This window comes from Lasioglossum baleicum, chromosome 16, assembly GCF_051020765.1.
Source record: "Lasioglossum baleicum chromosome 16, iyLasBale1, whole genome shotgun sequence".
Taxonomy (NCBI): Eukaryota; Metazoa; Arthropoda; class Insecta; order Hymenoptera; family Halictidae; genus Lasioglossum; species Lasioglossum baleicum.
Window position 1 is genome coordinate 5,948,129 of NC_134944.1, and position 12,726 is coordinate 5,960,854.

Genomic DNA, 12,726 nt, shown 5'->3' on the forward strand with positions numbered 1-12,726 from the left:
AGCGAAAGCTGCAACCGAGCTGGACCATATATCTGTTTAAGGTCAGAGACAACGCTCTCGGGATACCGCGATTTACAGAGCGACGCGTTCAATGATCACCTGATAATGTTCCGGCAGGTATCATTCTCTCTGTACATGTTGGTTAGCGTGATAGTACTGATCAATCTGTTGATCGCGATGATGTCCGACACGTACCAGAACATCCAATCGCAGAGCGACATCGAGTGGAAGTACGGACTTAGCAAGCTCATTCGGAACATGCAGAAGTAAGTATTTAGAGAAGTTACACGATCGATAGTGTCTCGATTACCGCGATCGATCGGGCTAAAATGCTAAAAGGGTCCATAAGTAGATTAAACAGCTCGGGTCACGTAACCGAAGAGGGCTGATTCTTTTCTCGTCGATTAATCATAGACCTTGGTAGATTGAATCTTTTCATGCAATTCCACAAATTGTCGAGTCCTCTTCGAGCCGTCCTCGCGGTAAGGTATTGTCGCTAGGACACTGTTACGGTTCGTATAATGTTTTACCGTGAGTAGGAAATGTTAGAAACCATCCTCTTTTTAAGAACAAAAACAGCGCCCTCGCCGTTGAACCTCTGTTCCTCTTGGATCACGTATATCGTGAAATTGTGCACGGCGCAGCGACGACAAGAACGCAAAACAGGCGTGATGCGATTATTCGCGGGCCACCCGTTCCTTCAGGTACGTAAAACACTAACACGTTGGCTATCAGGATTCTAAAATAGCACAATTAACTTATCAACCGCAAGATAGTCAATATATTCGCAACAAGCCTTAAGATAACGACTCATGTTTTATTTTCCTGCAGGATAACGGAATATCGCCGCAACAACACGACGCCATTAATTTTCCACTACTTCGGTCAAGCCCGTTAGAAAGCCAATTGTCTCTGAAGGATTCGTCAAGGATCGAGAACGTCGTCGAATGGGATTTGGTACGACGGAAGTATAGAGCACGGTTTGGAGATGAGACGGAGAAACCTCTTCCAGAAGACTCGTCCGCGGTCAACGAAAACTTTTAACTGTTTTTATACACTGTACTTCGGATATTTACGAACACCGTAGGGCCACAATACGTTAGGCCATCCCAGAAGTAATATCGCTTCTGTCTCTACTGTTTCTGCAACAAAATGCTTATGATTTTGATTTAGAAATACTATTTGACCAGTCAGAGAAGCTTGTTTGAAAAATTCAACATGAGACAAGAGACAACATTATTTATACTATTTATACCTAATACTTCGTCACGGAACTCTTTATACCTACTATTTGATATCAATTTTTAACCTGATACATACTGCAACTACTGTATCAAATTTCTACCACTTCGTCGAACATTCTAATCTAATAAAAATTAATCCTAAAGTTCCTATAATCCTATTCGTGTAAGATGAAGAGGAAGGCGAGAAAAATTTATGCAAAATATAAACGTCTTTGTTCCTTCAGCGATATAAGGATAAATAACGATAATTTCGTTATGTTTACAAGTAATGGTGAGCTTATAATTACTCTTAAAATACGTCGGTGTCCTTAATAATTAGGTTTGTTAAGATATGTTATTTCCCTTCCGTATCTTTGGTGCGTGGTAACCATGAGGCCGAGCGCGGCGGCTTGTTCACGAATGCAACTATCTTCTTCCTGTGTTAGCGACTCTGGAAGTGGCAGTCTCAGCACTTGGCTGTCCTGTGCGAAAGTCTCGCACATCTCGCGCGCGATTTTCGCGAACTCTGTTTCCGTCATCACTTTTTGCTTGGTCTTCAAGCAATTTGACCAAAGTTTCTTCTCTACTTCCATGTACTTCCGTTGCATCTCGTTTACCTAAAAATTACAAATTGATTAAAACATCCTCGAAATTGTTTTGCTTTTCCGAGGCTGATATTTACCAGCCGAATCTCTTTCACGGTGTCCTCGTTATTAGGCTCAAATGCCAGAGACATTTGCAATTGTTCCATTGCACTCTTGTATTCGCCCATTTTGAATAAAGCTCGCCCGTGACTGTAACATAAACCTCATTCTCATCTACGAACATATTCCTTACCGATTGATCGTAATCATTAGACTGCGGATTTTTATGCAAAATAAAATTTGTATACATCAATTTCAATCTACAGGAGCTAAGTAAAAATTTATTTTGCTCATTAATAATATTGATGTGGTCGAAATAGTATACCGACATTGTTAAACTCTTTTAATCTTCTCATTGTTTTGAATTACACCTACTCATTTTTGTCATAAATGCATAAAAACATACGTGAAATAAGTTTTCGCTGACGGCACGGTTACTCTATTGCACGCGTCACAAGCACGACGAGGCATGTTCTGCAAGTTGTAACAAATCGCAAGGTTGCTGTAGCCTCGCGAAATCAGCTTGTTGAATTCTGCCTCATCCTTGTCGTTTTGTAACTCTGCTTCTTCCAGCCAGTGAATCGCTCTCGCATACCTAACATTACATCAAAATTAATATAGCATCAAGAACATCTGAGCACCAAGAACACTTACTCCCTTATCGCTTGCTTGATTCTTTGCCTCTTAAAACAGTCTTTAGCGGTATTGAAGTTTGCCCGTGCCCTTTTGACAGCATTTTCGAATTTTCTTTTCTCTTCTCTGGAAAGATTATCAAGAGTCTCAACCGATCCGTTATCCACAAAGTCTACCAAGTGGACGATGAACAAAATATGCATGTTCGGAGGAATACGAGGAGCACAACCAAATCTTCCATATGCCAAATCTGGATGTACAATGAACATTGCTATCTCATGTTTTCTCATGGTTCTAATAGCAATCTCTAAGCCTGGTAACAATGCGCCTTGATTGAGACGGAAGGTTTCTGCCCCTCCACGAGTGAAACTGGAATCGAATGGCTCATCGTTGTACTCGAAGTGACCGAGATACTTTACGGTAACTTGGGCATCAAAAGGTATGACATCTCCGACTCCTTTTTGTTTGATCAGTTTTGTAATCTGCAAATAACATAAGAAGTCACACGGTATTTCTAAAAATACTTGGTCTTGAGTTTTAATTACATAAAGGTTCATTTACCTTGCCATCTTCGAGAACATTTGTCATTTTAGTCTTCAGTTCGTCGAAGCTTACGCCAAAGACAGAGCAAGAATTATCACCGGTCTCATTATTTTCTTCGTTCTCAAAATCATCCATGTTTAATAAATTCAAGGCTTCTTCGTTTGTTAACGAAATATGAGGCGAGTAAGAAAATTCCTCCTCCACTTCATCGTTTTCCTTATATTCGCCGATTTCAAATACGACGCCATCATTCGCAGTTAGATCTCTGAAATAGGTTTAATCACCTCAATAGATATTTGATTGTACATATATTAATATTAAATTCATTGATGGACTGCAGATTCTATGCACGTGTAACACTCTTCATCTTCTATTACAAAAATTAAATAAGATTTTCAGCTGATTTCGAACGTGGTATAACCTCTAATGGAGGAAACGAATTTTGATCACGAATATCATTCAATATTTTATAAATTCAGTCACAGAGATTTATACTTGCATAAAGATCCATAGATTACCTATAAATTATTGTATTAATTTTATCTTACGTACTGTAAAGTGAAGCCGTCCATCCTATTTATAAATTTCGCCATTTCGAAGGAACTCACTTCTCACTTGCCGGGCTTCTATTTCACTAAATAATAACTATTACAAATTACAAACGAGTCGTTTGAAATGTTTTTTTGAAATGGCACAAATTACAAAGAGAGTGTTTATATTAAAAGGTCCGTGGTTTATATGTATACGTATACGGTGATAAGATATTTGTGCGCTTGCGCATAATAGTTGGAGTTGGAAATTGGTTGGAAATGCAATAGTTCTCCGGTTCCCCAAGTATGTAGTGGGGAACAGTGGGGAACTGGAGAACTTTTATTATTGGCGGAAAGTTATCACCACCACTCCATTTACAAATTATTTATTCATACCACATAATATCCCCCTTTATGTCAAATAACTTTTGTAAGAACGTTTTATTGCTAACATCAATCCCCAATACCAGAGAGGATATATACAGGGTGTTTCGTTTAACTGGAAACGGTAGAATATCTTACAACTCGTAAGAGAATATGTATTTGTAAGAGTATACCCTGTATAAATATATCCTCTCTGATATTACGTCACTAACGACTACAGCGCGATCTATGCGCAAACGCAAACACGTTTTGTATATTTACAATTTGCAACGTGATACATATCAGATACATATTTATCCTCAACATCAAGTAACCATTAAAAAATATATATTGACTAACGGTGAAATAAAATTATTTTCACACCATGAGCGACAGAACTTTTCTTGATGTTAATGATTCAATAATAACAAAAAATTTAACGTTACCAGTAAGTAAACAGAATAATGATTAAAATATTTTATCGTAATTGATGTATTTCAATTTTTGCTAGGAAATTGCAGCACAGACCAATTTATTGAAACAAATCGATTCGAAACCTTTTTTCATCATTCAGCCTACCCCTGGTAACTATACATAAACATTGCAAAGAAATAATAATAACAATGATAATGATTGTATCATCTTCCAGGAATATGTATAAAAACAAAGACAGACGGAGGAGAGAAGATTTTTATAAATATATGCACATCGGATAAAATACCAGCACCTGAAGATATATCGGATGCGAAGCTTTTCGAGATACAATTGGAAGAAAGTCAAGATTTTCTTATTCCTTTGAGTATCGGCAGCGAAAGGCTTGAATCTGATAAAGGTATACAAATTAACCAAAGGATAAAAATGTTCTTTATGGGTATAACGTGATTAATATCGCAGGTGGCTCTCCCTGTATAACGTATGATGTCGCATTAAATGTGAAATATTTTGAAAAATGCCAGCAGAAGAAAAATTTTCTACATTTCACGATATTAGTTATAATAGACGGTGTAGGGATGAAGAGCAATAGAACTCTAAACGTGGACGACTATGTGATCCTTAAGAATCGTAAGGTATTGTTGTTTCGCTATAAGAAGAGACTGAATGAAATCAATGGAGAATTCATGGTATGTTAATTACAGGTCATGGGGAAATTACAACAACACAAAATCGAAAATCGTGAACCAAGATCTCAATCCCGAGCGAAAAAACCACTTATTGAGGAAATAAACTCTTCTACGACAGAGACTCCTAGGAAAAAAATTGTTGAGATAGAAAACTCTTCTACGTTGAATTACATATTGTTAAAACAACCTTTAGAAGGGCCTGCAAAACATTTGATTGGCTTATTCGAAATGCCTAAAGGGGTAAGGTGATTAAAATTTCATTTACCATCTACATCTGAGAAAATAATGAATTTTTCTATTTTTTGCAGATTAACAGAGAGGATGTGGAGGTGCTAGTAAATGAAGATCGTATTGTAATTGCTGTTGATAAAACTGGACTTACACACGACCTTTCAGTTCCTTATATTATAGACGTAGCTAGTGTAAAATGCGGTTTGGATAAAAATCTCAAGGTAAGAGTAATTATTTGTGAAACACATTGTATGTTAAAAAGATTTCATGTTGGAACAACAATGTTTTCAGGTACTCAGGCTGGACATGCCTGTCGAAAGTGATGCACCCAGTATTAAATAAATAAAGATTAATCTTGTAAATAGTTTTATTGTAACATTAATTATATTTCGAAACAAACGGAAGATCTCTGATTTCTGCTATTTCTATTTTTTTTCTTTTCTGTAACAATAAAACTTGAAATGTGCGTGATTACTGTTAGGCGTATGAAGTCGAGTGAAAAAACCTGTATACAAACAATACAAACTATGAACTGTACCTCTACAATTAACAATTACGGGGGAACACAACTTATACGTTTTTGGTATAAGCACTATTACAGAATACCTAACAAATATTATAAAAACAAATTTGTATTATGTACAATTGTGTTCTGTACATAAGAACAATATCACAAGCATTAGCATTGGAATGTAAAACATGTGATGATAATGTTTGCATTTCATAGTTTGCATAAAATTTCAGATATGCACGGTAAAGCGTTCCGATAAGCTTTTGAGATTCACAACTGGTTTAAATTTCAGTGTAGAACGTTGGCCTTTCGATACCGATCATAGTAAAAACGTTTGGCAAGAGATACACTGTATTTACACCTATCATGAAACAAGTTAGATATTTGTAGACTAGATCGACAAGAACTTTACTCTTGTTTTCCAAAGAATTCTCGCTTTTCATAAGGTCCTTGGCACTGACTTTTAATATGGCACACAGTGTCCCATAGCTGAGAGATTTGCACACAGCTCTTGTCGCAAGAATGCTACAGAAACCGAGTATCGTTCTAAGTATCAAGCAACCAAACATCGCGTTCGAAGGCCATAGAATATGATACGGTGGTGTTTGCGTGGGAGTGATCATTGCTCCAGTCTTATAATTCAGCCATGCCCCTACATGAACTCCAGTAGTAACGGACACCACCATACTTGTGTCACCTCTGCAATAAAAATATAATAAATTACAATTGCATCAACATAGTCGACATAATCACGTTTCTTACCTGGTCGGTGTCCATCTGTTGCTCGTAGGATAATACACTACAACAAGTATGCTCATAGCAATCAGCATTGCTAAAGCCCAAACATTAGAAACAAAATAATAATCTGTCATGTCCACCAACGGTATCAATGGTATCATTAAAGCGACGGCTAATATTAAGCCTGCAAGAATGTCTAACACTGTGTGCATGCCCAAATAGAGCCTGCTCATGCACACAAGCGTACACCTTTTAAAGAAAGAAAGATAGCTATGCTTTACAACCATTATTGACTTCATAAACCCACCCACCATTCAAGCATAATGTGTATCACTTACCAAAGAAAAGCGATCGTCCAGCCAATAGGAAAAGGATAAATATATCTATTCATTGTAAATAATACTACACTGAAAGGAATTGATATACCAATCATGGCATGAGTAGATGGCATGCCATACTCTTCTGACCATTTCGCTTGCAATCGAACTGCTGGCGGGCATGCGGGTCTTGGCCAGCAAATAACGTCTTTCAGTATCTGGCCTAAATAAATAGATTTCTCGTAGTTTTACTCGAATAGAAAATATTTTACTAGAAATTTGATGAATGTTACCTGTGGTCATGACAATGGCCCACACCAAGACAACTCGTCTACCGACCGCTCCATCGATATTCCAAAACCAAAACGGTATAAACGTGGAATAGAATATCTCGTCGCCTAATTGCGTCCCCAATACGAACAAATAATACCAGAAGTAATTCGTTATGGTGTAATTCGAATTGTTGCTGGTCGTCGGCGGGTGTTCTCGCTTGTCGTTCGACGCGGTGACATTTCTCCTCGGGACGTGACCATTTTTCCTGGATTCCGCAGAATTCCGCGCACGATCGTCCAAATCTTGTTCAAACTTTGCGGAGGTGATTTCGCGCGTCGTCTCCTCCGCGGAGCTGTCCTCGCAACGATGCTCCTTCAAATCCCTTTTGTGATGTATCCTCACCCCGAACGCTTTTTGAATCTTCGCGACCAAATGCGCATCCTTCAGATGCTCTACAGTTTCAGACCACATGTTCTCTACATATAGTGCACCACTCTTATCGCTGGAGTAACATTTTTTCTGACAATTCGCGGAAGCATTATCGATTTACTGGTAAGCGGCTATATGTTAAATACATAGAGCCGACGCGCAAGAAATCGTAATGGTATTCACGGTTACGACAAAAACAAATGGAAGAAGGATAAAATATGCTTGTGCACGGTTCAACAGAAATCGTCCACGTGAATGCTAATTGACTTGTAGATTATTCATGATTCACTTTTAAGAACTTTATTTGAATCCGGTAAAAAATTTCGAATAATAATCGAAGCCGCTCGTCCTGACAGAGGACTCAGATGACCGTGGAATCGACGATTTTCCCATACATCATCTGAAAATACAATGGGTCGCGAATTCCACAGTACGTCATTAACACTTGCTTAAATCACGTATGGTCACATTACAGACGCTATGCGTTGCGCGCTAGACTCACCGCATTCGATGTGATTCGATGCGAGACTCGCCGCCGACCACACTTTATGGTCGCTTTACAACGAAATCGACGGTTTAGATCAGCCGAACACTTACAGGTGGCGATATCGTAGCGTTCCAAACTACTGTCGATCAAGAAGAACAACGAAAATTCACGTTCCTCCGAATAAAAACAAAAAATAAGTAAAATAAGGATCGACGCTTGTTATATTCGAAACATTCCACATTATTACTTGCTGTGTTATGCGAATCCAAGCGAAACAGTCAATAAAATAGACCCACTCCCCCACATCCTACAATGTACAAAAAACAATTAAGTCATCCTACGAGTCTATATTATAAAACAATGGCTAAAAATTTAGAATCACACAACATATATGTATGTAGAGAGAAATTTCTATAAAAATACAGTGTACCAAAATGTCGAGAATGACCTCTAAGGATGACCTAATAAAATACACGATACTTGCTAATTCGATAGCATGTTCTACCGAGTCGCTATTAATTTCGATTTAAAATTGCGAAGTACATTCAGCAGCCGAAGACACGTTCGCTATCACAGAAACACTTGCACGTCGAGAGTTACAATTCCCTTACGATTGAAACACGTGCCCGATAAGAGCAAAATTTTTTACAGACAGCGAGACGTCCGAGTTATCAGTACTCGGGTGAACATGCAAGTCCGGTGTGGTCACAGGGCTCACGCTGTCTATGGTGGGCGAGTTCATGCTCTGCATGTCGTACGCTTTGCCGTCTTGAACGTTCAACGGGACGATGATCTCGTTGAGATGGTTCTGGGGCAGAATGGTGATTATGGGAGTCACACCTGTCTTCGATTGACAATAGCTTTGGGCGTTCTGATACTGTGCTCTGCACTTTTTCTCGTGCACGAATAAGCTACCATTGTGGCTGTACGCTGTGCCACAGATCTTGCAGGCGTACGGTTTCTCGCCGGTGTGCGTGAACCTGTGCTCCTTCAAGTATTTCAGCCTCCTAAACGATTTCCCGCAGGTTTTACAATGGTAGTTAGCCTCCCCGGTGTGCGTCGTGATGTGTGCTTTAAGGGTGCACGACTTGGCGAAAGCTGCGCTGCAAAAGTGGCATACGAATGGCCTGTCCCCAGTGTGAGTCCTCTCGTGGTTGATGCAGTTCGAATTCGACGTGAATCCACGGCCGCAGTACTTGCACACGTGTGGCTTGTAGCCGGTGTGCGTTCTCATGTGGAACATCAGTCCTGTGTTCTGTCGGAACGTCTTGCTGCATATGTGGCATAAATATCGCTTGAAGTTCGCATCCTCCGGTTCTTTGGAGCGCTCGTGAATCCTCGCGTGTCTCTGCAGCTTCACTTCCTTCTCGAAGGACTTGTTGCACTCCTCGCAGCGGTACGGCTTCAATATCTCGGTCGCCTTCTGCTGGTCCTTGTCCTTCTCCTCGCAAGCGCAGTTGTCGCCGCAACTCGTGCATCCCTCATCCTTCGAGTTGTGCGTGTTCAGCTGGTGCTTTGATAAGGACCTCTTAGTGTCGTAGGACTTTCCGCATATTTTACAAGGGAAACCCTTCTCCTCGTTGTCCGAGTCGAGCTCCTCTCGTATCCAACTGTTGATTAGTTTAATAGCCGACTTTTCGTCGGAAGGCTTTTGAATCTCCAAGCTTGTCTCGTCCTCGTTGTGTCCGTATCGCTTCTTGTGACTCTCCAGTCTGTCTAGCCGGAAGAATTTCATATTGCAAACGTTGCATACGAATTTCTTCTCGGCGTGAGTCAGCAAATGATCCTGAAGCAACTTGTCCGTGGAACAAGATTTATCGCAGTATTTGCAACGGTAAAATGCCGCGTTTTCGAAGGCATCGATTCTTGCGTTCAGTATATCGGAATCTAAGGCGTACTTCTTAACTGTGTCTCTACTCTCGTTATTTACATACGTCTCTCTAATTTCTTTTCTACCATCGTTCGTTTCATTAACTGGCTCCTCGCTAATATTCTCGAATTTTCGTTTGTCCCTGATTTCTTTCAAGATCGAGAGAACCTCTTTCGGATTCGCTCTTTTGTGGATGTTTAAATGCCTCACCATAGTGTCGGTTTTCTTAAAACTCTTATTGCATATGCTACATAATACTGGCTTAGCTTTCTCCTTGACTTTGTGCAGTTTATTATGCTTAATCAGATCATTCAGTTGCAGAAATTGTTTGCTACATTTGTCGCATGTGAATTTTTTTTCATTGTGCGTCGCTATGTGCCTGTCCAGGGACCTCTTACTGGAGTAACACCTAGAACATTTTGAACAGGTGTAAAGATTCTGAGAAACCATATCCCTAACGTTATCTGAATGATCATTCTCTACAATATCTCGTTTAACGTTCGCGTTCTTCTTTATGTATTGCCTCTGCCTCTCTTTATGGTTTCTTAAGTTCTCCATAGAAGTCACCCTTTTGAACATAGTAGTCCTTCGTGTTCTATACGCTTCTCTGCCCACTGAACTCTTCTCAGATCCTGCTGGAATCCTTTTAATACTAACGTTGCTTAGATGACTATTGGTCTCGATAGATTCGTTGGATTCATTAATTGCTTCTGCATCTTTATAATCCAAAGACTCCTCTTGAGCAACTGTACAAGGTATATCTGCCTCTATTTTCACAAAACTAGAGTTGAAGGTGTAATCTGTCTGGCAGCACTGATCCTGGCAAAGAAAAAGAAAATAGTAGCGATTACATTCGCCAAGTGTTAATTCTTTCCCACGTTATCATTACTTCTAGCTAAAGGATTTTCTGACTGACTGGTTTAGTCTTACAATGCACCACTAGTTAAAGAGTTAACATTTAAATGCTCACCTTGGTAGCCCTCAACCGATTGCCGTTGTATATTGTTGTCAATTTGCCACAGAGTTCCCTCAGCCATGTATCCGATCGTTGACATTGTATCCTTAATTCATACGCTTGATTTACTTTAATCGTACATTGCATGCAGATAGTGGCAGGTAGACCATCGTTCTCTGTCATCTAATTAGGACATACTATTAATGGTAAAGCAACGGAAGATGGTCGAGAAGATGGGAAAGATTAAATGCAGAACTGACCTCCACGCCGCTGCACAAGCGAAATTTATCAGAGAAGTTCGACGTGTCCGTGTCCGTGGTATTCGAATCATTTCGAGTAGCGTCAAAAATGTATTGGTTATTTAGATTCGCTGTAAGACAAACGCGGCAAAGATCGCCAGTATCATCGGGCAGAACTCTGTCTTTGCTTTCGATCTCCATCGGGTCGGAGTGAAAACGATCGTTCGATCAAAAGCGGATTCGACTTTCGAACTTTCCACGATTGTCAACGTGATGTCATCGTTCAGATACGCTGCTGCGGCGTTCACCATTACGCGAGCCTTGTTTCTTTCGCTCGCGGAAGGCCATTAGCGTCTCTGGTAAAGTCTGTCCCAGGCAAGAACATACTTCGCGAATGACCAGTTTACGTCGTTCGCTGCGCAGGTTCGCCCTGATTGGTAGTACTCCCAATGCACAACGCATGCGCGCAGTGGCACTGAAGCGACGCCACGCGATGCAGCGCTGCAAACTGCAAACTGCCTCACTCGCGTTATACCAGGTGTCCTGTGTTACACGCATCGCTGCGCATCACCGCCCTCGCTATTTTACCACGTTTGTTTCGCTAGTTTTTCCGCGCTTTTCTTTAAAGTGTTTATTAGTGAAAGAAAATGGACCAAGGAGAGCCATCAGGTGTATCTCCACAGAAGCGGAATCCGAGAGGAAAGGTACATACGCATTCTACATATTAATAATGCATTTCGATTATATATTTGAATTCGAATTTCGAATCTTCGATATCCGTAATTTTGTAAAATGCATGACAATGTAAATAAGACGTTTCTTTAGCTGTTCTTTAATGAATTAAAAATCTTTATTTCAATTTTTTTTCTGTTTTTAGTACGTTTTATCTGGGCAGAAGGAGATGATAATCAACCTGTATAAAAAACTGAAACAGGAAAACGCTGGGATCTCCTACAAGGCGATTATTGAATCCCTGACGAAGACGACGGGGATTGGAATATGTACTGTAAAATATGCGATAGCGGAGTACAAAAGTACAGGCGCTGTTTCGTCGCCGAATATGAAGAGGCGTTGTTGCAGTATTTTGGAGAAAACCTTGGAAGCGGATATTTTGGCCATCAGAAGAAAGGTCCACGACTTTTGGGTACGGCGCGAGGTGCCGAACCTCGATAAAATATTGCAGGCGGTGAATGATGACGAGGAACTCCCGTCGTTCAGCCGATCGAGTTTACACCGCCTGCTGAAGGGGATGGAATTCCGTTTCATTAAAAGGAAGCGGAACAGCGCGCTGATAGATAAACAGCACATTGTCAGCTGGCGGCAGAACTATATCAAGAATATCAGGGAACTGCGCGAGGAAGGGCGTCCAATTTATTACCTGGACGAAACATGGTACAACTGCGGGGATGTTGTCAATAAATTATGGGTAGATACTACGGTCACTTCCCCAAGGAACGCCGAAGAAAGGCGGCTGTCGACCGGCTTACCTGCTCCCGCTAACAAAGGAAAGCGGCTCATTATCCTTCATATCGGGTCAGAGGACGGGTTTTTACCTGGGGGCCTCCTCTGCTTCGAATCGAAAAAAATACTGCCGACTACCACAATGAGATGAACGGGGA

At 40.4% G+C, this 12,726-nt stretch overlaps 5 protein-coding genes across 6 annotated transcripts; 2 read left to right on the forward strand and 3 right to left on the reverse strand.

The window, feature by feature from the left end:
• Nucleotides 1–1,552: 1,552 nt before the first annotated feature.
• Nucleotides 1,553–3,873, reverse strand: Shu (inactive peptidyl-prolyl cis-trans isomerase shutdown). Its single transcript, XM_076439991.1, has 6 exons — nucleotides 3,596–3,873; nucleotides 3,062–3,308; nucleotides 2,522–2,982; nucleotides 2,274–2,462; nucleotides 1,906–2,017; nucleotides 1,553–1,840 (listed from the first exon to the last, which is right to left on the reverse strand). Exons 1-6 carry the CDS (start codon nucleotides 3,634–3,636, stop codon nucleotides 1,553–1,555), a joined length of 1,338 nt encoding a protein of 445 aa, XP_076296106.1. The 5' UTR covers nucleotides 3,637–3,873.
• Nucleotides 3,874–4,171: 298 nt separating this feature from the next.
• Nucleotides 4,172–6,787, forward strand: Pih1d1 (PIH1 domain containing 1). The gene is made up of 7 exons (XM_076439995.1): nucleotides 4,172–4,384; nucleotides 4,448–4,520; nucleotides 4,586–4,768; nucleotides 4,831–5,003; nucleotides 5,073–5,297; nucleotides 5,366–5,509; nucleotides 5,580–6,787. The coding sequence occupies exons 1-7, from the start codon at nucleotides 4,322–4,324 to the stop codon at nucleotides 5,628–5,630; spliced, it is 912 nt and encodes a 303-aa protein (XP_076296110.1). The 5' UTR covers nucleotides 4,172–4,321; the 3' UTR covers nucleotides 5,631–6,787.
• On the reverse strand, nucleotides 5,638–7,598 carry LOC143216700 (sphingosine-1-phosphate phosphatase 2). Its single transcript, XM_076439992.1, has 4 exons — nucleotides 7,148–7,598; nucleotides 6,876–7,077; nucleotides 6,562–6,786; nucleotides 5,638–6,498 (listed from the first exon to the last, which is right to left on the reverse strand). Exons 1-4 carry the CDS (start codon nucleotides 7,596–7,598, stop codon nucleotides 6,081–6,083), a joined length of 1,296 nt encoding a protein of 431 aa, XP_076296107.1. The 3' UTR covers nucleotides 5,638–6,080.
• A 1,045-nt stretch (nucleotides 7,599–8,643) lies between these two features.
• Nucleotides 8,644–11,467, reverse strand: LOC143216698 (uncharacterized). Of its 2 annotated transcripts, none has more exons than XM_076439990.1 (3): nucleotides 11,129–11,467; nucleotides 10,884–10,974; nucleotides 8,644–10,732 (listed from the first exon to the last, which is right to left on the reverse strand). In XM_076439990.1, exons 1-3 carry the CDS (start codon nucleotides 11,197–11,199, stop codon nucleotides 8,651–8,653), a joined length of 2,244 nt encoding a protein of 747 aa, XP_076296105.1. In that variant the 5' UTR covers nucleotides 11,200–11,467; the 3' UTR covers nucleotides 8,644–8,650. The 2 variants fall into 2 exon arrangements, with proteins under 2 accessions (XP_076296105.1, XP_076296104.1); XM_076439989.1 differs by having other exon boundaries at nucleotides 10,884–11,051.
• On the forward strand, nucleotides 11,467–12,726 carry LOC143216706 (uncharacterized). Its single transcript, XM_076439998.1, has 2 exons — nucleotides 11,467–11,811; nucleotides 11,985–12,726. The coding sequence occupies exons 1-2, from the start codon at nucleotides 11,755–11,757 to the stop codon at nucleotides 12,717–12,719; spliced, it is 792 nt and encodes a 263-aa protein (XP_076296113.1). The 5' UTR covers nucleotides 11,467–11,754; the 3' UTR covers nucleotides 12,720–12,726.